At 50.6% G+C, this 23,678-nt stretch overlaps 2 protein-coding genes across 7 annotated transcripts in view; both read right to left on the reverse strand.

Annotated features, from left to right (window-relative positions):
* The window catches only part of KIF16B (kinesin family member 16B), a 3,050,718-nt gene that overhangs the window by 2,126,471 nt on the left and 900,569 nt on the right, over window positions 1-23,678 (reverse strand). The window lies entirely within an intron of this gene.
* LOC138467111 (dolichyl-diphosphooligosaccharide--protein glycosyltransferase subunit 4) lies at window positions 15,675-16,058 on the reverse strand. The gene has a single exon (XM_069607236.1). The coding sequence runs from the start codon at window positions 15,993-15,995 to the stop codon at window positions 15,882-15,884; it is 114 nt and encodes a 37-aa protein (XP_069463337.1). The 5' UTR covers window positions 15,996-16,058; the 3' UTR covers window positions 15,675-15,881.

Raw genomic sequence — 23,678 nt, forward strand, 5'->3', positions numbered from 1 at the left:
GCCAGTAGTGTGCAGGTTGCACATGTGTTTTTATGGGGCCAAGTATGGGGGGGGGGAGTTTAAAGGGCCGTGAGGCTAACACATGCGAGGGCTGTCATGTGTGAGACATGGATGGTGCTTGTGTGTGTAGGCTTGCATGCCAAATGCAGTTGTGTGGGCACACATGTTTGGATGAATGTGTATGTAAGTAGGCATGTTTGTGATGTTACACATGGATGTTTTCAGCTGCATGTATCAGCACTATGTACATGTGCATGTGTGTGTATTTGACAAGGGTGCAACAGTGATGCAATATGGATGCATGTGACAGCCGGATGTGGAAGCGACAGTTGGCAGAGGTGTACACATGCATGCAAGTGTGGTGGTGTGTGTGCATGTGTAGTGCACTCCCTGTGTTGCATGTGATGTCTGGCTCACCTTTGCCTGCTCATGCTGTTGTATGTGTATGGATGGTGCTGGCTGTTGCGATATGGCTGTGGTATGGCTCATGTGTGCGAGTTGAAATGACATGTGTGTTGGCGATTGTGATGCCATGCCTGAGGTTTGCCAATGCCACTCATGTACAACTGTCATGTGTGTATGTGTCCATTGTACAGTGCCCTGATGCCTGTGTTTTATTTCTCCCTGTCTGCAGCGTCAACTGATGAAGAGGGCGGAGAAGGTGCTGTGGAGCACAGCGGCGGGGATCGCACCGCCAGCCGGAGACGCAAGGCCGGGCTCCCCTCCCAGGTTGTGATCTCGTCGGGGAGAGAGGAGTCTGGTGCCGCGTCCCAGGCCGCAGCTGCCGGGGGGAGCTCCAAGAGGCGGAGGTCGGAGTTGGACTCCTCGGCAGCAGAAGGGGCAGCTGGGACCCCACAGGGCCCAACGGGGGAAGTTGGTGGGGGGTTTGGTGGAGGAGGAGGCCGTGCAAGCGACAGAGACTGGGTCTGGAGGTGGGGATTCCACTGGTGCTAGTGGTGCAGTGCAGGACCAGGGACAGGAGGCAGCACAGGCCGCCGCAGAGGTGCCTGTGTGCAATCCTGTCCCTGATCCTGTCACTGCAACATCCTGCACCAGCAGGGATGCCTACGTCCAGACCCGTTTTCAGGCAGGGGATGAGCTCACGACAACTGGCCTTCCTCTGCCTGCGGACGTGGCTATCCAGGTACGGGTTGAGCCTGTCCTGACTGGTGTGGTGTTGCGTCAATGGGCCATGCGAGGTGACCTGCAGTCTTTTCATGAGGAGACTGCACGTCATCTTGAATGGATCGTTGACCGCGTCGGCCTACTGGGACAGGTCACCCAGGCCGGATTCCTCTGTTTGCTGCAGCTTGCTCCGACCCCCTCCTCAACTGAACACCCTTTGCGCCAGTCGTCCTCCGTGCCATCTTCTCACCCATTTGTCACCTGGGTGCCCTGTGGAGCTGCCTCCGACAGTGCGGCCAGGCTGGTGGAGGAGGCATCCCTGCCACAGTCGGACGTCCAGCAAGGGTGGCCACATCAACGGCTGCACCCCAGCCGGTGGAGGATGTGCAGGCAGCAGGAACCAGGGCACGGGCACAGGCACAGCAGCAGCAGCAGCAACGAGGTGGGAGCCATGATGGCTCGGGGCCTTCGACATCGGAGGGGCAGGCATCGGCCGGGGGGCAGGAGGACCCAGGACGGGAAGTGTCTTCCGTGTGGCAGCGGTTGGGCCACGCCATAGAAGCGGAGCGGCAGCGGGCGGAAGAGGCATGGCTCATGATGGTCAGGCTGGGGAACTCCATGCAGAGGGCCCTGAGGCGGGCCAAGTGCCTCGAGGCAATCCGCAGGGAGTTGGAGGTGAACATGTCGTCGGCCCTGAGGACCCTCGGGGCCATGGAGGAGGACCGCCTCCGGGACATTGAGCAGGAGTTCGATGATGCCCTGGCCCGGAACATCCCGAAGTGAGCCGTCGGATTGGCCCGCTGCCCTTGTAAATAGTTCTGTAGTTAGTGTTAGGTTTCCTTTGCTTTTTTATATTTTTTGGACCTTTTGGACAATGGACCACATTTTTGTATATAGTTTTTTTTTATTAGGTAGTGTTATTAGATAGGTTTCATTTCTTCTGTTGGGATCATGGACCCTGGATTATTTATCTGTATATAGTTGACTGTTGGGAATTTTTTTTTAAATTTTGATTTTTCCCATGGAGCAATGTTTTTTGGTTTTAATTTTCCATTGGATTTACTTTTGTGAACTGTGACTTTGAACACCTTTCCTTTGGATTATGATTTGTGGTTTTACATTATTTTACGGACATGCTGCTTTTTGTTTTTAATTCGCATTTTCATTTGTTTATTTTTGATTCCATTTATGTTGCTTTTAATACATATTTTTTCTTCAAACTTCAATGTGTAGTATCATCTCATTGGTTTCATGCATGTCATGATATGGGTTTTGACATTCACTGACACCCATTGTGTGTATGTGAGTGACATGTGTTCATTTACATACTTGCCATTGGGGTTGTATCATGTAATTGGCATTTCTAAGTGGGTGGATGCAATACTTGGGTGGGTGTTTGGCATGTCGAGGCTGCCCATAAGGGCCAGGGATCTAGATTGTGATGACGTGTTGGCTGGGGGACATGTGTGGGGGCCTGCTGGCAGGTGCCCCTGACTGCTGCGGGTGGCGGTGCTGGGAGACAGGAGTGGGGGCCTGGTGGAGGGTGCCCCAGGATGCAGGGGGGTGGGGGTGCAGGGAGACAGGAGTGGGGGCCTGGTGGAGGGTGCCCTACAGTGCTGGGTGCTGGGGGTGTAGGGGGACAGGAGTGGGGGCCTGGTGGAGGGTGCCCCTGGATGCAGGGGGGTGGGGGTGCAGGGAGACAGGAGTGGGGGCCTGGTGGAGGGTGCCCTACAGTGCTGGGGGGTGGGGGTGCAGGGGGACATGAGTTGGACATGAGTGGGGGCCTGGTGGAGGGTGCCCCTGGATGCTGGGGGGTGGGGGTGCAGGGGGACATGAGTTGGACAGGAGTGGGGGCCTCGTGGAGGGTGCCCCACAGTGCTGGGGGGTGGGGGTGCAGGGGGACATGAGTTGGACATGAGTGGGGCCTGGTGGAGGGTGCCCCTGGATGCAGGGGCGTGGGGGTGCACGGGGACGTGAGTTGGACATGAGTGGGGGCCTGGTGGAGGGTGCCCCACAGTGCTGGGGGTGGGGGTGCAGGGGGACAGGAGTGGGGGCCTGGTGGAGGGTGCCCTACAGGGCTGGGGGGTGGGGGTGCAGGGGGACAGGAGTGGGGGCCTGGTGGAGGGTACCCTGCACTGCTGGGGGGTGGGGGCGCAGGGAGACAGGGGTGGGGGCCTGGTGGAGGGTGCCCTACAGTGCTGGGGGGTGGAGGTGCAGGGGGACAGGAGTGGGGGCCTGGTGGAGGGTGCCCTACAGTGGTGGGGGGTAGGGGTGCAGGGGGACAGGAGTGGGGGCCTGGTGGAGGGTGTCCTGCACTGCTGGGGGGTGGGGGTGCAGGGAGACAGGAGTGGGGGCATGGTGGAGGGTGCCCCTGGATGCAGGGGGACAGGAGTGGGGGCTTGGTGGAGGGTGCCCCTGGATGCAGGGGGCTTGGGGTGCAGGGGGACATGAGTGGGGGCCTGGTGGAGGGTGCCCCTGGATGCAGGGGGTGGGGGTGCAGGGAGACTTGCGTTGGTGGGCAGTGGTGCAAGGTGACATGTGGGTTGGCTGGGGGGCATGGCCATGGTGGATGGCCTGCCTGCGGTACATGTGCAGGGTAGTCCCCTGTGTTGTGGGCCGCCTGCAGGGACCTTGGAGGGTGTAGAGTGAACAGCTGGGAGGACCCACACGGCCGATTCACGTGTAGGACTCCACGGCACCCCCGGAATACACGTAGGCTGCTGGATTCGCGTGTGGAATTTCCCACGCACCTTGGAATACAAGTACCCTGCTGATATCGCGTGTGGAAGTTCACGCGGACCCATAATACACGTACCCTGATGAAATCGCGTGTAAGACTACCCGCGCACCCCTGGAATACACGTACCCAGGCAAATCGCACTGCTGGGGGGTGGAGGGGGGTGGGAGACATGAGTGGGGACCTGGTGGAGCGTGCCCCACAGTGCTGGGGGTGGGGGTGCAGGGGGACATGAGTTGGACATGAGTGGGGGCCTGGTGGAGGGTGCCCCACAGTGCTGGGGGTGCAGGGGGACATGAGTTGGACATGAGTGGGGGCCTGGTGGAGGGTGCCCCACAGTGCTGGAGGGTGGGGGTGCAGGGGGACATGAGTTGGACATGAGTGGGGGCCTGGTGGAGGGTGCCCCACAGTGCTGGGGGTGGGGGTGCAGGGGGACATGAGTTGGACATGAGTAGGGGCCTGGTGGAGGGTGCCCCACAGTGCTGGGGGTGCAGGGGGACAGGAGTGTGGGCCTGGTGGAGGGTGCCCTACAGTGCTGGGGGGTGGGGTGCAGGGGGACAGAAGTGGGGGCCTGTTGGAGGGTGCCCTACAGAGCTGGGGGGTGTGGGTGCTGGGAGACAGGAGGGGGGGCCTGGTGGAGGGTGCCCCTGGATGCAGGGGGGTGAGGGTGCAGGGAGACAGGAGTGGGGGCCTGGTGGAGGGTGCCCTACAGTGCTGGGGGTGGGGGTGCAGGGGGACATGAGTTGGACAGGAGTGGGGGCCTGGTGGAGGGTGCCCTGCACTGCTGGGGGGTGGGGGTGCAGGGAGAAATGAGTGGGGCCTGGAGGAGGGTGCCCCACAGTGCTGGGGGGTGGGGTGCAGGGGGACATGAGTTGGACAGGAGTGGGGGCCTGGTGGAGGGTGCCCTGCACTGCTGGGGGGTGGGGGTGCAGGGAGAAATGAGTGGGGGGCTGGTGGAGGATGCCCCTGGATGCAGGGGGGTGGGGGTGCAGGGGGACAGGAGCGGGGGCCTGGTGGAGGGTGCCCTACAGTGCTGGGGGGTGGGGGTGCAGGGGGACAGGAGTGGGGGCCTGGTGGAGGGTGCCCTACAGTGCTGGGGGGTGCGGGCGCAGGGGAACAGGAGTGGGGGCCTGGTGGAGGGTGCCCTGCACTGCTGGGGGGTGGGGGTGCAGGGAGACAGGAGTGGGGGCCTGGTGGAGGGTGCCCTACAGTGCTGGGGGGTGGGGGTGCAGGGGACAGCAGTGGGGGCCTGGTGGAGGGTGCCCTACAGTACTGGGGGGTGGGGGTGCAGGGGGACAGGAGTGGGGGCCTGGTGGAGGGTGCCCTGCACTGCTGGGGGGTGGGGGTGCAGGGGACAGGAGTGGGGGCCTGGTGGAGGGTGCCCTACAGTACTGGGGGGTGGGGGTGCAGGAGTGGGGGCATGGTGGAGGGAGCCCCTGGAGGCAAGGGGTGGGGGTTCAGGGGGACAGGAGTGGGGGCCCTGTGGAGGGTGCCCTACAGTGCTGGGGGTGTGGGTGCTGGGAGACAGGAGTGGGGGCCTGGTGGAGGGTGCCCCTGGATGCAGGGGGGTGGGGGTGCAGGGAGACTTGCGTTGGTGGGCAGTGGTGCAAGGTGACATGTGGGTTGGCTGGGGGGCATGGCCATGGTGGATGGCCTGCCTGCGAGACATGTGCAGGATAGTCCCCTGTGGTGTGGGCCGCCTGCAGGGGCCGTGGAGGGTGTAGAGTGAACAGCTGGGAGGACCCACACGGCCGATTCACGTGTAGGACTCCACGGCACCCCCGGAATACACGTAGGCTGCTGGATTCGCGTGTGGAATTTCCCGCGCACCTTGGAATACACGTACCCTGCTGAAATCGCGTGTGAAACTTCACACAACACGGACAATCGCGTGTGGAACTTCCCGCACACCTTGGAATACACGTACCCTGCTGAAATTGCGCGTGGAACTACCCGCACACCCCGAAATACACGTACACAGGGCAATCGCGTGTGGAACTTCCCGCGCACCCCGAAATACATGTACACAGGGCAACCGCGTGTGGAACTTCCCGCGCACCCTGAAATACACGTACCCAGGGCAATCGCGTGTGGAACTTCCCAAGCAACCCCGGAATACACGTACCCTGCTGATATCGCGTGTGGAAGTTCACACGGCCCCATAATACACGTACCCTGATGAATTTGCGTGTCACACTACACGCGCACCCCTGAAATACACGTACCCAGGAAAATCGCACTGCTGGGGTGGGGGGGGGGGTGGTAGACAGGAGTGGGGGCCTGGTGGAGGGTGCCCCTGGATGCTGGGGGGTGGGGGTGCAGGGAGACATGCGTTGTTGATCAGTGGTGCAAGGTGACATGTGGGTTGGCTGGGGGGCATGCCCATGGTGGACATGAGCAGGGGTGCAGGGTAGTCCCCTGTGGTGTGGGCTGCCTGCAGGGGCCATGGAGGGTGTAGAGGGAACACCTGGGAGGACCCACACGGCCAATTCACATGTAGTACTCCCCGCGCACCCCTGAAATACACGTGCCCTGATGGAATCGCGTGCGATACTTCCCGCGCACCCCGGAAATACACGTACCCTGCTGAATTTGCGTGTGATACTTCCCGCGCACCCCTGGAATACACGTGTCCTGATGGATTTGCGTGTATTACTTCACGCGCACCCCTGATGTACACGTACCCAGGACATTTGTGTGTGAAACTTCCCGCGAACCACTGAAATACACGTTCCCCGCTTGGCGTTTGCTGTTTGGCAGCCCTGTGAACTGGTCCAGGGTTAGCCCAGACATTTGCGATGAATTGGGAATTTTGATGGCTTTTCCTTGCGTGAGGGCGTTCTTGGGGGCGTAACTGGCGCTGCTGCAGGGTCGCTGCGCCACTCTGCGCCACGGCTGGTTTTGGAGGCTAAAATCCATGAATACGCTGTGCGATCCAATGGATTTTTTCGCACGCGGCTGGCGCAGTATATCGCACGGGGACACTGCGCCAGCCGCGTGCGCCACTTTTGTGCGAAATTCTATGAATTACCCTGTTTATATCTTTAAATCAGTAGATACCCTTTTGGGAATGGCCCACAGACACTACCTACACCCTCAGGTGATTTCAATTGCTAGGGTGCTGGGGACATTAATATATCACTGTTGCATTTAGAATCATATGGTAATAAGTCAAAAGGAAGAGATTATTTAGAACATACAAGAGACCACAGATATTCTTAAGCAGGCAAGTACTTTTGGATCCCCCCAGAAAGAGTCATTCAGTACAATAGGCTAAGCCTAAGTCAATTAGCAAAAGTCCTATATGGGATGAAGCACCTCTGGTAGGTAAATGAAAAAGTATTGGCACAATGTTTTATAAGTCTTTGAAGAAAAGAAGAATCAAATGTAGGGCCACAAGCTGATTAGACCTGTGAGTGGTAGAAGATGCAAGCAACTCTGCACCAAGAGGTAAGATCTCTCAGACTTTCTACAGTCCCTTTAAAATGAAAAAAGATGCAGCAGATGACTCCTGTTCCTGTGCAGCTCTACAGGTCTCACTGTTCCTGGGCCTCAGTCGTGGGGATAAGAGGGAGGATGTCGGGACACTCCTGCAATGCACTGGGACGGTACAAAACTCGAAACTGGCAAACTTCACTTTCAGTGGCTGTTCAGTGTTTCAGCTCCTCGCATCTACTGCAAATAGCAGCACCACAGTTCCTGGCTGTTGAGATGGACTTTTCTTGCTTCTGGGGTCCTGCACTCTATTGAGGGGGCTCAGGCTCGGTCAGTCCTGCTTCTTGGAGCTCTTAGCCAGCTTAAAAGCAACGCACACAATCTGGTGTTCCTCTACCTGGCTATACAGTTTCTAGCAGCAACTCTGTGGAAATTCAACCAGCTCTGAGATGGATGTCCAGGTGGCTTACTTTGGAGTTGATTGGTCCCACCAACTCAAGGGGAGAAGTTGTCCTTGCAGGGGCTTCTCTGTCGATGTGAACTTGGCATTTCGACACTGCAGCAGGGCTTCACCGGGCAAACTAATGGTCCAGGAGTTGCAGCAGGTGTCCTCTTCAAGTTTTCTCCCATTCATTCCAGCCTAGCTTGCATGCCGGACAGTCAGCCGGCCATTCACCAGAGTGCATTTGGGTCTCCTAGGAGACTAAGCACAGGGCACCTCCCTCACTTCCTGCCTACCCCAGACACCCTGGAGCCAGAGACGAGCTTCACTCGTGAATCCCGCCAAAGGCAAAGTGAACAATGGGACCAAACCTGGTTTGGCATGCAGAGTAAATCTCAAGTAGGACCTTTCCACAAAGAAATGGTGAAAAAAGAAGACCAGGGCCATGTTGACAAAAATGGCACCCTTGGGTGCTTTACTGCAGCTGCGAACGCAGCAAGCAGTAAATGCACACCACGGTAGTTAAAACGAAACCACTGCCACCAGCCATTCAGTGAGGAAAGGGTAACATAAAATGTTTCACATGAGAAGATAAACAAAGGGGATACTAGGTAACCCATTCAGCACCCTACTGTAAGATAGTGTGTGCTAGGTCTAGAAAGTTACAAATGTAAGTAAAGTCAATTTCACTTTACTGCTCCTGGAAACAGTAGTTTATCCAAGAGAAGGTATTTAAACCTTTGGGAAATCTGAAAGACTTCCCTGGGCCACTGCACTGAAGGTGCTGTGTGACCCAATATAAAAGATGATGCCTGTGGAGTTTGTCAGACTCGACAAGCAAAAGAAACAGTGTACAAAATCACATTAAAATACATGAGAGGGTGGGAAAAAAGGGTCTCACTCTTTCCAGGTTAAAAAAATCAAGTCCTCAAAATCCAGCAAAGTTGCTGGGGGCCTCTAAGGTGGAGGGAATTAGCACATTTCGGAGAATTTTCCCTAACACTCCCTCATTTTCTAAGTCTCCACTCTAGCATTTCACCAATCATGGTCACATCCCTAACACAGCTGGCCGTACCACCTACCTGCACTTAAACATTTCTAATGTTGATTGTCCTTAATCTTTGCAAGTCCACCCATGTATTGCCCCTGGTGACTGTTCCATTTACTCCCCTCCACATCTTGGTCAGAATGTCAGTCGAGCTCACCCCATTGTAAGAAGCTCACTCTTTCACTCTTCCTGATTCCTTATCTATTGTAAGTTCAGCATTGTTCCATATATATATATATATATATATATATATATATATATATATATATATATATATATATATATGATGCATTACTCACCGTAATCGTATTTCTGATGCTTGTATCTGCTTAGATTCACATGCTGTGCATAGGCCGACATCTAGTGGAAGCTGCGGAGTATTACAGTTTGTTTTTCGAAACTCGAAAATGGGCGTCGACACAGGCGTGCCAGTAATACTATCCCTAGTGTGACGTCCACTGTACCCAAGATCCCTCACGCGTCTAGGATCCTCAGATTGTATTTTTTCTGACATGAGGAAGCATGATGAGTAGCGTGAGTACAGATAATCCAAGCAGATAGACAGAAAGGTAAGACTACCAGCAATCATGCGCCTTCTCTCGGAGGGGAGGAAGGGTGGGTCGCATGTGAATCTAAGCAGATACAAGCATCAGAAATACGATTACGGTGAGTAATGTATCCCTTCTGAGGCTTGTGGAATCTGCTTAGATCACATGCTGTGCATAGATTAGCGAGCAGTACCAGAAGAAGGAGGTGGGATGTGAGAAGAGTCATGAGCATACAGGTGTCTCAGAACCGCTTGTCCCACTTCTGTATCTGTCTTGGAATGAGTGTCAATGCAGTAATGCTGAGTAAAAGTGTGAATAGAGCTCCAAGTAGCTGCTTTGCAAATGGTGTCGAGGGGAACATTTGCAATGAAAGCCAGAGTGGCCCCAATGCCTCTAGTAGAGTGGGCTCTTGGGGTAAAAGGCAGAGTTTTTTCAGAAAGAGAGTAACACAGCTGTATACAGTTGATAATCCACTTTGAGATAGCGCCTTTAGAGACGCGATCTCCCTCTCTGCCTGTAGCTACGGAGACAAACAGTTGATCTGTTTTCCTTAGCGGTCTGGTTTTGTTTACATAGTAGAGGACCGCCCTACGCACATCTAGGGTGTGTAGTTTCACCTCAGCCGAGCTTTGCGGGTTCTGGAAGAAAGCCGGAAGCTCGATGGACTGGTTTACATGGAATTTAGATATAAATTTAGGTGAGAACCTAGGGTGTGTGCGTAAAACCAGTTTGTCTTTGTGGATAGTAAAGAAAGGATCCTGCACTGACAGAGCCTGAATTTCACTGACCCTTCTTATAGAGGTAATGGCTACTAAGAAGGCAGTTTTATAAGTCAGGTGTTTGAGACTACTTTTATGCATGGGTTCGAAAGGGGGGCCCATGAGCTTAGCTAGCACCACATTAAGGTCCCATCCTGGCGGTGGGTTAGAAATAGGAGGGTGAAGTCTCTTTACTCCTTCCATGAAGGCTTTAACCACTGGTACTTTCCACCACGACACCTTGTTATGGGATGTGGTGTAAGTCGAGAGGGCAGCCAGGTGTACTTTCAGAGAGTTAAAAACCAATCCTGCATCCAGCAGGTGGAGCATGTATGTCACAATGTTGGAAGGAGTGCAATCAACCGGGTTGATTTGTTCATTCTGGCACCAAATAACAAATCTCTTCCACTTGTCAAAGTAACAGTGCCTTGTGTTTGGTTTCCTGGATTCTTTTAGGATGTCCATACACCTCTGTGGTAAATTGAGATGTCCAAACTCTATGACCTCAGGAGCCATGCTGCCAGGTTCATTGAATTGGGTTGCTGGTGCACTGTTTGACCTTGTTGCTGGGACAGTAGGTTGTACCAGGCTGGGAGTTTGATGGGCTCGCACACCGCCATCCTGCGTAGGTGTGGAAACCATGGTTGTCTCGCCCACATGGGAGCAACTAGGATGAGCGTCATCGATTCCTTGTTCATCTTGTACACTACCTTCCTGATGAGAGGAGTTGGTGGAAAAGCGTACGCAAACATCCCTGACCAGTTCATCCACAGGGCGTTCCCTTGGGAGTCTGGCTGGGGGAACCTGGATGCAAATCCTGGGCATTGTTTGTTTTCGCTTGTGGCGAATAAGTCTATAGTGGGGAAACCCCACTGAGAGAAGAGAGCTTCTACGATCTCTCTGTGAAGGACCCATTCGTGTTCTTTTGGGAGGGAGTCTCTGCTTAGAGCATCCGCTAGGGAATTGAGCTCTCCTGGAACATGTTGCGATGACAGGAAGATGTTCCGTCTGAGTGCCCATATCCAGATTTTCTGGGCAAGCTTGGACAGATTTGGCGAACGAGTCCCTCCTTGCTTGTTCAGATAGAACATGGCTGTCGTGCTGTCTGTCCGGATCTGCACCGACAAGTTTATTAGATGGGGCTCGAACGCCCGAAGCGCTCTGAATACTGCCAGAAGCTCTAGCAGGTTGATGTGGTTCTTGGCTACTGAGTGAGACCAGAGACCCTGAGCTGTGTGGTGGAGATGGTGAGCTCCCCACCCAGTCAGGCATGCATCTGTAGTCACCACTGCCTGTACTTCGGGATCGTAAAAGGGTTTTCCCCTTGCGAGATTCTCTCTTGTCCACCAGTGTAGGCTCTGTACAAGTGTTGGCGAAACGACCACTAGATCGTCCCACTGACCACTTGCCTGAGACCACTGTTTCGCCAACCATTCCTGAATAGGACGCATGCGCAGGCGCGCGTGGGGGACCAGGTAAATGCATGACGCCATCATGCCCAGTAACCACATTGCTTTGCGTACCGTTATTTGTTGACCGGACTGATAATGTGGAATTTGCAGTAGTATATTCCGAATTCTCTCTTCCGAAGGGAAGGTCAACCCTTTCTGAGTATCTAGGATTGCTCCTAGGAACTGTTTTGAGGTGCTTGGCACTAGGCTTGACTTCTTCTCGTTGATTGAGAAGCCTAATTCGTGGAGGAGGTCGATAGTCCTTTGAATGTTTGTCCTGCAAATTCCTGGGGTTTCCCCTGTTATGAGCCAGTCGTCCAGATAAGGGTACACTGGGATTGCCTCCCTGCGTAGGTGTGCAGCTGCCACCGCCAGTACCTTGGTGAATACCCTGGGTGCTGAAGCTATCCCGAAGGGCAGTACCTTGAATTGGTAGTGGCGACTGTCCACCTTGAAGCGCAAGTACTTTCTGTGCGCCGGGAGCATGGAAATATGAAAATAAGCATCTTTCATATCCAAGGTTGCCATGTAATCCCCCTTTTTTAGGAGGGGGATTACCTCTTGTAGCGTGGTCATACGGAATTTTTGGGGCTTGACATACTTGTTGGCAGGCCGTAAATCCAGTACTGGGCGCATTGTCAAATCTTTCTTTGGCACAAGGAAGTAAGTTGAATAGATACCCTTGTTTACCTGGTGTCCTGGGACGAGTTCTATCGCGTCCTTTTCTAGCAGAATGGCAATCTCCTCGAGAAGGATCTTCTGATGTTCTAAGGAGTGTACTCTTTGTCGTGGAGGATGGTTCCGGGGACGCTGCAGTAATTCTATACAATATCCTGTGGACACTGTTGACAGCACCCATCTGTCTGAGGTGATCCCTTCCCAAGCCTGGGTGAAGTTGGAAATGCGTCCCCCTACTGGGGTTGCGTGAGAAGGGACCCTGAACTGAGCGTCACTGCTTTGGTGGAGGCGTGCCACCTCCCTTGTTGGGGCTGCCTCTGCCTCTTCCACGCCCTCTCTTGTTACCCCTGCCGTAACTTTGGGTAGACTGCTGGCTGTTGTTCCACTGTGTACCCTGTACCTGGGCATAGTTGCCTCTTTGTGAATTTTGGCCGCGTGGGCGACGAAAATTACTATTCCCCCTCTGGTTAGGGGGTTTGTTGGTTAGTTGGCCAAGGGATTTCAGTGTCTCGTATTCGTCCTTGGCGTTTTTAAGTGCGTCTTCGACCGCTTTCCCAAACAATAGATCGGGTTCCACCGGCTTGTCTATTAATGAAGCCTGAGTTTCTGTCTTGAACCCCGACTGCCGTAACCACGCATGTCTTTTGATAACAGTACCTTCTGCTATCAATCTTCCTGCGTTGTCCGTGGCGTCGAAAGTTGCTTTTAATATGCAACAAGACACGGCTCTCCCTTCTGCCGAGATCCGAGCCAATTGGCCCTTTAACGGATCAGGAGCAGAGGCTATGAGCGCCGCGACCTCTTCCCATTGATGGCAGTTGTAGCTGGCCAACAGGGTGGTGGAGTTAGCAATCCTTGCTTGGTAGGCGGACGTTGAGGCTACCTTCCTGCCAAACCCGTAAAGTTTCTTGCTCTCCTTGTCGGGAGGAGCTTCTGATGAAGATAAGGGTGTTCCAGCCCTCTTCCGAGTGTTGGTAACAACTAGGGAGTCTGGTTTAAGATGTCCTCTTATATAGAGAGGGTCAGACTGGGCTGCCCGGAAAAGCTTTTCGACCCTGGGGTTGACTGCTCTGGTGAGGTTTGGGTTCACCAGGGACGGATCTATTCTTCGTTGGATGGATTTAAGGATAGGGATGGTCTGAGCAACCGGCCTCCTCTCTCCCACCAACTCTTCTGCGAAGTCCCTTTCCTCCTGTACACCGTGGGTGTGGATGTGAAAATGTTCTGCCGCGCGAGCGGGAACCTCATTAAGGAGGGGCTGGTTATCGACTGGCGAGTCGGTAACTGGGGCTTCGTTCTCTACCGGGGAATCTACTCTGTAAATTTCCTGCTCATCTTCTCCCTCCTCCTGATCCTCATCATCCGCATAGTATTCCGTCCCGGCTTGTTCCTCCATAATTTCAAACTCCTGGTCCCCCTCAGGGAATGGAGTAGAGTAAGGCTGCACCTCGAAGGGTTCAGGTCTTGCGAACCGGGCCTTTTTACTTAGGGGGATAGGATCAGTGGAACCTGAGGGTGTGGCCCCGTGAGGGTCATACGAGAGGAAATGCTCTGGATTCTTGTCGTAGAAATCAGCCAAGGAAGACATCCTTGACATGACCCTGTCTATGTCTTCACTGGACCATTCTTTGGAACAGGGTATGACTTTAGTAGGCAATTTAGGGGACTTATCAAGGGTACCCTTGCTGGATGTTGATCTCTCAGTAGACTTGTATTTATCTGTTTGCTTAGGGGGGGGAAGGATGGTCGTACAGGAGTGGAAGAATGTGCTTTCCGCTGTTTCCCCCACTCCCCGTGCGTGGAAAAATGTTTTCCCTGTCCCTTGGAGGCCCCGGAGACTTTCGACGCCTGGCGTCGAGGATCGGGAGAGGTATCTGTGTTTTTCGAGCGTGGGGCCTCGCTGGTGTTAACTACGGGCTCCGTCTCTTGGAGCGCGGCCTGGGGGTGGAAGTCGTCTTCGTCCTCCGACGATCGAACTTCCGTTAGTCTAGGGAGCGAGGCACTCTTAGCAAGAGTGGATGATTGCCTTGCGTCATGAGGCGATCTCGATCGAGAGCGCCCAGAGGACACCGAGTCGGACCGTTCTATCTGTGCCTCTTTCCGAGAAGTCGACGTCGTCGAGGTTCGGTTGGACTTAGTGTGCTTAGTGTGTGTAGGGTGTGTAGCGCTTGCGTCGCCGGGGGTCTTCCCCATAGCCGCCCTGCCGGACGACCTTCCGAGGTCGGGGACCTGCGCTCGGCTGTCTTTTGACGCCGTAATGCCCTCGCCGTCCGAAAGTACGGCGTCGCTGAAGGCGCCCTCCGCTGCCATGGCCGCCTGCCTGGCGTGGTGGGCCCAACGCTTAGTCGAACGGTCCTTAAGTGTCTTAGGTTTAAACCTACTACACGCTCTGCAGTTCGCTTCGGGGTGGTCCCTCGGCAAGCAGAGATTGCACGTGGCGTGCCTGTCGACCCAAGGGTATTTGCGGTTGCACTTGGGGCAGAATTGGAAAGGGGTACCCCTCCATACGCACCTAAAGGCAGCGGGCTGGTAAGTGTATGAAATATATAAGATAAGGTGTACTTATATACCAAGAGTGAAGAGTATGTACCACCCCCCACTCTCCCTACTTGCAGGGCCGAGGCCAGCGGCCTACCAGGCCCGGGCCGAGGCCAGCGGCCTTCCGAGGCCCAGATCCGTCGTGCGGCAGCCGACGGTCGATGTCTTCTCCAGCCGTCGTCGAGTGTCGACGTTGGGGTGGGGAAGGATGTCAATAAAGAATTATATTTTTCAATTATTAGCAAAAGTATGGCTAAGGCCAGGGGACTCCGCAAGATGCTTCCGACCAGTATGGCGGAAAAAAACAATCTGAGGATCCTAGACGCGTGAGGGATCTTGGGTACAGTGGACGTCACACTAGGGATAGTATTACTGGCACGCCTGTGTCGACGCCCATTTTCGAGTTTCGAAAAACAAACTGTAATACTCCGCAGCTTCCACTAGATGTCGGCCTATGCACAGCATGTGATCTAAGCAGATTCCACAAGCCTCAGAAATATATATATATATATATATATATATATATATATATATATATATATATATATATATATATATATATATAGCCATACAAATATACAAGAAGTCAGCAAGATCCTCACCCAAAATTTTGTATTATGAAAGGCAATTTAAAGAACACTCATGAGGATCAGAAACATCACATGGAAGTCCAAAAACGCTGCCGATCAAACAGGGACAGAGAAAGTGTATAACAGCAAAGGTGGGGATTACTTAATACAGAACACTTGACAAGCGACAAGTAGGAATAGCACATACAGGACAAAGAGGAAAAAACAGCCGTTCGCACAGGAGCTGGGCCAAACTGCACAACACACCTAACAATAGCGAACTAAGGGAAAGGTGCATTGGAAAACCAGGAGTAGACTTTTTTTTTTTTTTTTTTTTCTTTCTCAAAACATTTACTTCAGTACAGTTTCATGAATATAAAGTTCCAGCAATCATGTGCAATACAAAAATCCACAAGTGAAGAATTTGGTGTTGTATATAATCTCCGTGATATCAGCATGTGGCTGAGAATACAGCATGTGGCTGAGAATATTCTCCATTTCATCCGACCATGGAAAGGACGTCCCGCTGACAAAACCCGACTTGTGCAGCCTTTACTCCAACTTCTTGGGATTGTTTACTGCCACATAGTGATAAAGGACCACTAAGAGGAAGAGGGAGACTCCCAGCATGTTGGCAAAAATAGCAAGTTGCACGTCCGTAATCATTCTGGCTGCTTGCTTCCGCTGTCACCTCAGCCCGAGGACCAGCACCGAAAGCCCTCTCTCCTGTCTGACAGGAGAGAGGAGTAGACTCAAGGAAGGAATCAAGGAACAAAAGCAGGAAAAACACTGTCACAGGCCCAAAATATCGTCCATCCCCATCCAGGGAAATGGAATTCGTTCAAAAAGGGGCCGCTAAAGGACCGTGTTTCCAGTGCAGAACACAGCAGGTTCAAAGAGCAATAGAACACAGACAACATGTGCTGCACAGAAACAGGAAAGTGCTAACTGAAAACAGAGAAAGCTAGAAAGGGAATCCAGGAAGCAGAAAAAATGAATAACCACACTAAAGTCAAAATCCAAGAATTTACGAACAAGAAAAAGGAGCTAGGAACTAAAACAGAGAATAGGGAACTGGGAACAATGGACTAGGCCACACACACTGCAACAATGACCAGGACTAGACTAAGGCAAACTGATGGTTTTAAAGTGACTAACAATCACATGCCTCAGTGTGATGTTTGCTAACATTTGCCAGCCACAGGTGTTTCCTATTCTCCACCCAACCATGTCCTGCTACAGTGGAGTTGAAGCAATGGGGAAGGCATTCTGGGAAGCGCTGCCTTTTTCATTAAGTGCACACTAGCTGCCACAAATCCAGAAGGGAAATTAAGTGGAAAGTATGGGTTTATAGAGCTTCCACAGCAATGTGTGATAAGATTCAAAAGAAAGTCCAAAAGGGAACTGCCCCCAAAGCATTCCCCTAAGCATACGGGAACCAGAACGAAAGGAGCAAATCCTGACACCATCCATTAGTTACTGACCTACCAGAAGTGAAGAATATGTAGATGGACCTTCTCTGGCACTTGTGCCATTCCATCTATGAAAGAGTGCCATTCCATCTATGAAAGAAATATTAGTTGGAATGTCTTCCAACTGCCATTTCAGAGGATATTCGCCCAGATGATCCAGTCTTCATCATAGGACAACAATAAATGCCCTTCAAGCCATTGTGGGGCACTCAAGGGTCTGAATTCACAAGGGGTTTGCATTCCTACTGCCCCGGGGCCACCTGTTCCTCTATGCTTTCCTTCACGTTCTGCAGTTGCCCCAACCTTTGCTGCAACATGTTTGATTGCGTCGTTCGGACCCAATCAGCACTATGTATTACCTCAAAGATGATCTGATCAAGGATCAGTCAGCTCCTCCCTGTGGATGAATTTCTGTTCCATCAATAGGACATGTTTCTGCACCTTTCCTTCCAATTGCTGAGCTAAGCATCATGAAACCAGACATCTTCACTCAATCACATGGTACTCGTAGAGAGCAGTATGTTAAGTGATTAAAGCTGCTCAAAAAACCATGGCCAGATTTCAGCCTTCTAAAGTTTTACCACTAGCCCCTCAGCAATTTGGGAAATCCTCTAAAGGTCATGTGACGCTCTGTTCTTTCTTTGGCTACAGAGTTAGCCAGGTCTGGCATACACCTTGAGTCTTGTAGAAAGTACCTGGCCATTATACGAGGGAACATTTGTCCAATGACACTACCAATGATGGAATAAGACTTGTCCAGCAAGGCTCTGCACCCCACGTGGGACCTTAGTCTGGTCTTGCGAGCATGACACACAAACCATTAAAACCTATGATTTCAGTGGCTATCTCACTAGTCACCATCAAGGGTGTCTCTCTGGTGGCTGTCACGTCTGCTAAGAGGGTTAGCAAGCTACAGGTGTTGCCTGCCAAGGAACCCTGTACAGTGTTCCAAAGAGAGACATTCTGTGGATGCCCCTCCTTCCTTCAGAAGGACATTTGGGATTATCACATCAACCAGCAGATCGGCCACCCAAATAACATGGATGAGTCTCAAAGAACACTTCAATCCCTCAATGTGTGTAGGGGACACAACTTACATCAGGATTGGACCATGGACTTGAAAGAACCAAAGACGCTGCTTGTACATTTGATGGCTTGTGCTCGAGAACACAAGCCTCAACGGCTTTTATCACCCGGTGTATGGACAACTGCATTATTGACTGACTAAATATTCCCATTCCAACAAAATCACAGGAGACTGAAAACACAGCCATGCTCATTTTTTGCAACTGCAAACACATGTGGATGCTGAGTAATACTTTTATCCAAAAGGCGTGGCATTCAAGGTCCGGATATGTGGAATGGACCGCAATGTGGCAAAACGATACTATTATGGGAATGCTTGCTGGGCCAGTGCTTCGTCTCAGGGAACATAGCCCACAAAGATGCCAAAATTCATCCTGGTGGCCTCTTCGTCGCCTTGAGCGTTGCTGGAGCAAATCCCACTCTGACTGATGGTTTTCCTTTTTCTTTGTACCATGCACTTTATGAGGTTCTTCTGTCGGCTTAGCTTTCTTTCTATTCTGACCATCTCCATTCCCAATCTTCTCACCCAAGGTGTCTTTTCCAGACCTTATCTCATCTTCTTTGCCCTCCGTCTCCCGATCACAATCTTAAGTCTACAATTTCTGCCTCTGATTTTGCTTCTTTCTTTTCCTCAAAAGTGGCCATTCTTCGGGCGGCCATTGTTCCTTCTTCCTCCTCTTGTCCTCATTGTCCGGTTCGGTCATCTTTTTCTCTGATTTCTGCTTCTGATACTATGGTCTTTACTGGCTCTTGCTCATCCAATGGCTGCTCCTTCTGGCCCTATTCCATCTTCACCTATACCTAAGGTCTGTTTCTTATCTTAACTTTCTCTTTAATATCTCTTCTTTCTTCAACTTGTCCTTCTTCCTTTAAGCATGCTTCTATTCTTCCTATTTTGAAAAAACCTTCTCTGGATCCTCTGCTTCTTTCAAACTTTAGACCGCTCTCTCTTCTTCCCTATCTTTCCAAGCTAATGTCTGGTTTATTCTCAAGTTTGTTCTTTTGTGCCTGATAACTCTATACTTCCTCATTTTCAATCTGGGTTTTGTTCTTTGCACTCTACTGAAACAGCTCTTCTTTCAGTTTGCGATTCATTGCTAGCGACACGATGCGCTAAACTTTCTTCTCTTCTAATCTTATTTGACTTCTCTGCTGCTTTTAACACTGTGGATCATTCTTTACATTTGGCTTCTCTTTCCTCTTTTGGGTTCTCTCAGTCTATTCTATCCTCCTTTTGTTTTATTTGTCTAATCATACTTTTTGGCATATAGGGCTGGAACTTCTGATGCTTTGCCTCTTTTACGTGGTGTTCCACAAGGTTCTGTTTTTTGTCCTTTCCTTTATTCTCGCTATACTTCTCCTCTTGCCTCTATTATTTCCTCATTCAGGATAACTCATCACTTCTATGCTGATGTTACTCTGCTTTACCTTCTTTACTCCTTCCATCCAGGATACTCTCACTTCTTGTAGATTGGCTATAAAATCCAGGATCACTGGCCACTTTGTATTGAATTCCGCTAAGACTGAAGTCCTCTTTTTCCGGCTACTACCATTCCTCTCCCTTCTCCCTCTGCTTCCGTTTATTTCCTCCTTCTCTACTTCCTATTTCTTCCACTGCTTGTGATCTTGGCCTTATTCCTTTTCTCATATTTCCTTACTTTCATGCTCATGTCGCTTTCATTTTGTTTATATTCTAAAGGCAAGGCCTTTTCTTACCTTTAAAGCAACTAAACTCCTGATCTCTTATTTTTTCTCAACTCTTTTACGGTTTGTGCACTCTTTCTGGACTCCCTGCTTCATGTTTAGCTTGTCTAAAATCGTTTTTAATTCTTCTGGTAGTTTATTATATGGGCTTCTGCCTCGCAACTATTTCTATTTTGTTGATATCACTTGGATGGTTGTCCTATTCGCGTCTCAAATTTGACATTCTTTGCATGGTATTTAAATCTCTTCATGGTCTTGCTCCTCATCTTTCATTATTAGTATCCTTTTATCTTCCATCGCACTCTTTGTGCTCTCAATCACTTTTTCTTTAAGCTGTTCCTCACCCTCCTTGTGCTCATTCCCAATGTTTTTCCTTTTCCTTGCTTCCTCCCTTGCATTGGAACGTCACTCCTCTTTCACTTCGCTGTCTTCCTATCCAATATTCCGCTCTGCTCTCAAGAACCATTTTCTCCACTCTTAATCATTGGTCCTTTGATTTGATATTGTTCAATTTAATTGTACTGTAAAGTGATGCTGTACAGAGCTTTGGTGTAAAGCGCCCAATAAATTTAAAATAAAATACAAAAGAGGCCAGGCCAGAAAATAAATTCATAATGGTCGCCAGGAATGTTATGTCTTCTGTTACACATCATTTGACGGGAGCAACTGCTAAGGATTGTGGAAAGAAGGCCGACGCAGAAAGAAAAAACTGACAAGTAACCAAGGTAGTGGATGGAGTAGGATTTTCAAGAAATTATACATAGGGAAGCCCAAGTTATAAGTTAACTGATCTTTTATTTAGTATTCTTACTTCGAAGGTGGGGTGGAAAAACTATAGGAAACTTGGGGAATTACCTAAAAACAATAAACGGTAGATGAGTAGAGCAGCGTCAACGATGGTACAACACAGTGTGGCAAACCAGAAAATATTTGCACCTCTAGATGTGGATTTCTTCCAACCAAATTAAGTCACAAATCTTAATCGTATATGTCTGTAAATCCAGGGACATCCAATTCTAATAACTAAAATTCTAAGATGGAGGCCAAACCTAATTTTCAAACCTTCTCTTATAAAGTCGTTTAGCCTCCTCGATAACCCTACTCCTCCAATAGAAATCGCCTCAAAACTTGACCAAAAAAGGTGTTCAAATGTAGTCTCAGTGTCTGGTCACATCCACGGATTACCTGGGTATATTTTTCTGGCTTGAAAGAAACCTTCTTCCCAGACCTTTGGTTATTTTTTCCTTGCCTCGCCAAGGTCTCTTCTCTAGACTTCTTTGCAGTCCCTTATCTAGGCCGCTCCTAGGTCACTTGCCTTCCTAGCACACAGACCTTGCATTGCCATAGTCTCTTGTTTAGATCTCTTCAGGGGCTCTTGTTTAACCAGCACAGAGACTTACCCCATGGTTTCTTGCCCTTATTAGATTGAACAAATATTTCTCTCCATAAATCCGGGCCATCGTCAGGCTGTCGATATTCTCCACCCTCCTCCCAGGGAATCTGTTTTTTTTCTCGTTAAGGCTTCTCTAAGGAGGGTGCAGTCCTTTGGCCTTCCGTCTCCCTTTTGGCATCTAAGGCAACATTCTGCTGTGGGTAACACATCCTGCCCACCACAGGTCCTAATGGTATGTTTCTGCCTTGTAACTCGCAGGGTGCTGTCACAAATCTAGGGAATTTGTCCCTACTCCCAAAGAGGAAGCCACCCCCTTTGGTACTAGGAGGTGAGCCCGCTACGCGATATCCTCCCTAGGGGGCAGGGCAAGCGGGTCCCCAGTGGGGGTGACCCTCTCTCTGGAGACCAGGAATGCCCAAGTCAGGGTTCTATCCCACCTCCTTTACATACCAGTGCCACAAGGTGTGTTGGTTATATGGAAATGGAACATGCTAGTAATGTACAATGCCCCTTTAAGTGGATGGCTTGGTTACAACTCTTGGAGAAACCAAAGACCAATGGAATTCTCCACTTCAGGGAGGAACTTAAAACCAGCAGGAAGCAAGAGAATCCACTCAAGAATGCAGAATGACGGCCTACGAAGAGACACAAAGGAGGGAGGCTGCCCAGTCGAAGGACGGAGAGCCCTGCAGAGTATGTGGTGGGCGAAGACACGGGCCCACCGAGGAACAGTGCCACTCGACAAAGGCAGAGACCCCCCCAACCAGGGAGGGGCTGCTGAGGCACGAAGCGAGCAAAGTATCCAGGTGTATCAGTGTCCAGTCGTCTATACAACAAAGTCCTGCATGGGGAAAAGGAAAACCGAACAGCGAACAGTGCAGAACGAAGAGGAGTCGAGGCCGCAAATCCACAGGGACCGAAGAATCCGCGTCCAGTAAAGATTGCCGCTGCTGGAAGGATGTTACACAGCCACAGATTGGGACTTGGGAGGGTGGTGAGCCCAAGATCAAACAGGGCTGATTGAGCCTGTAGCCCACCTGGGGCTCAGAAGCGGATGAACCTATGAAGGGGTTAAAGAGACGTACCAAACAGAGCTGAACGAGCCTGCAGCCCACGACCTTCTGAGAAATTGGACACCTTAGAAAGGAGTGAAAGAAGAGATAGATCCAAAAGGTCGGAGCAGGCCTTTGGCCCTCCTGGGGCTTAGAGATCAGACATCCCACGAGGTGGTGAGAGTGGAGATAAACCGAACTGGGCAGCACAAGCCAACGGCCTACCAGAGGCTACAACTCTGAACAGTACAGGAACGACAACGAGTGAACGTTGTTTGTTTTGTTGTGAATACTAACCGACCCAGGTCAGGACAGGAGAATACATCCCAGAAAAAGGGATACATTGGAAACCATTCAGACTTCCTAACAAGGACATTGTTTTAACTAAAGCGGAGAGACATTTCTTTTGTTGATTTGGATTTTGTGACCAGTCTTCAAAGCCAGGAGTTGGAAAAGACAGTGGACACTGGGCAGAGGTCAGAAAACCAGCCACCAGTAATTTTCTCAAAGGGGAGTAAGTTGTATGCTAAACTGGAGCTTAGTCTGCCTTTCTCTTTATTTCTGTTTGTTTTCTACTTTCTTTCATAGTGGTAGGGCAGAAATAGGTTAGAATAGACAGAGTTTATTTTTTAAGATGTCCTTACGAGCAACCGCTTGTTGTTTTCTAGAATAGGGAATTCATCTTAAAAATAGTCCTTAGAGTAGGTTTGCTGTAAGTTGTTTAATGAACTATTTTGTTCAAATATGTCCTCTTGTCCGTCTCCTGTGGTGACTTACCACAGCATCTGCACCAATACTGGTGTCAGGTGGGCTACCTTGGTCCAAATAGTGCTATTTCTGTTTCCCCAGAAAGAGGTAAACCTCACATCTACTTCCTCCTGGCTCGCACCTCCTTATAATCTTGCCTATTCCTTTTTGAACACCTGGTCCAAAGGGTCGATGTTCAAATTGGCCAATAATTAGTCTTTCATGTGATTGACCCATCTCTGGTCTTTTGATTGGCACTTTCTCCATCAACCTTTTAACTGGTGTGCAATTCCATTATCCTCTTCATTTTGGGTGAATGCCAACTAGCCTCTACTGTGCTCAATTGCATGCTTAGTATGGGTGAAGGGGAGTATGGACTAGAGTAAGTTAGTCACTATGATGAATAATTCCTTTATGGGAACATTTAAAGGTATATTGACTAGGTAGGGACAGTTAAGTGTCTTATTTGGCTGGCAACTGCCAGGCAGCCCGAATCCAGCTCCACATAAGCACAACACATTCAAGTCAATTTTCTAACAAATGTACGTGTACTTTTTTAAACAATATCGCATGATTTGTGTTTGAATTGTGGGTAGTTTGGCCAGATTAGCATTTCTCAGCTGTATTGTAAAATGAAATCTGGGAGGATCTGATCGCCAACCTTGCTGGAAAAATGACCCTGCAGCCAGGACCGCTAAAATGGTGGTGGACTCTCACAATCACGTGGGATGGCCTAGTACCTTCAGCAAGTTCTGAAACCTCGACATTTTTTTTGTGCAGGAATATTATAGCTGTGACAGAAATTAATATTTGATTGCAGAATTCAACTGCAAAAATAGTGTTTTGCTACTACTACCTGGTGAAGAGAATTCAATCCGGTATCTAAAAAGTAACC

Source organism: Ambystoma mexicanum, chromosome 4q, assembly GCF_040938575.1.
Source record: "Ambystoma mexicanum isolate Mex_15411 chromosome 4q, UKY_AmexF1_1, whole genome shotgun sequence".
NCBI classification, from domain to species: Eukaryota; Metazoa; Chordata; class Amphibia; order Caudata; family Ambystomatidae; genus Ambystoma; species Ambystoma mexicanum.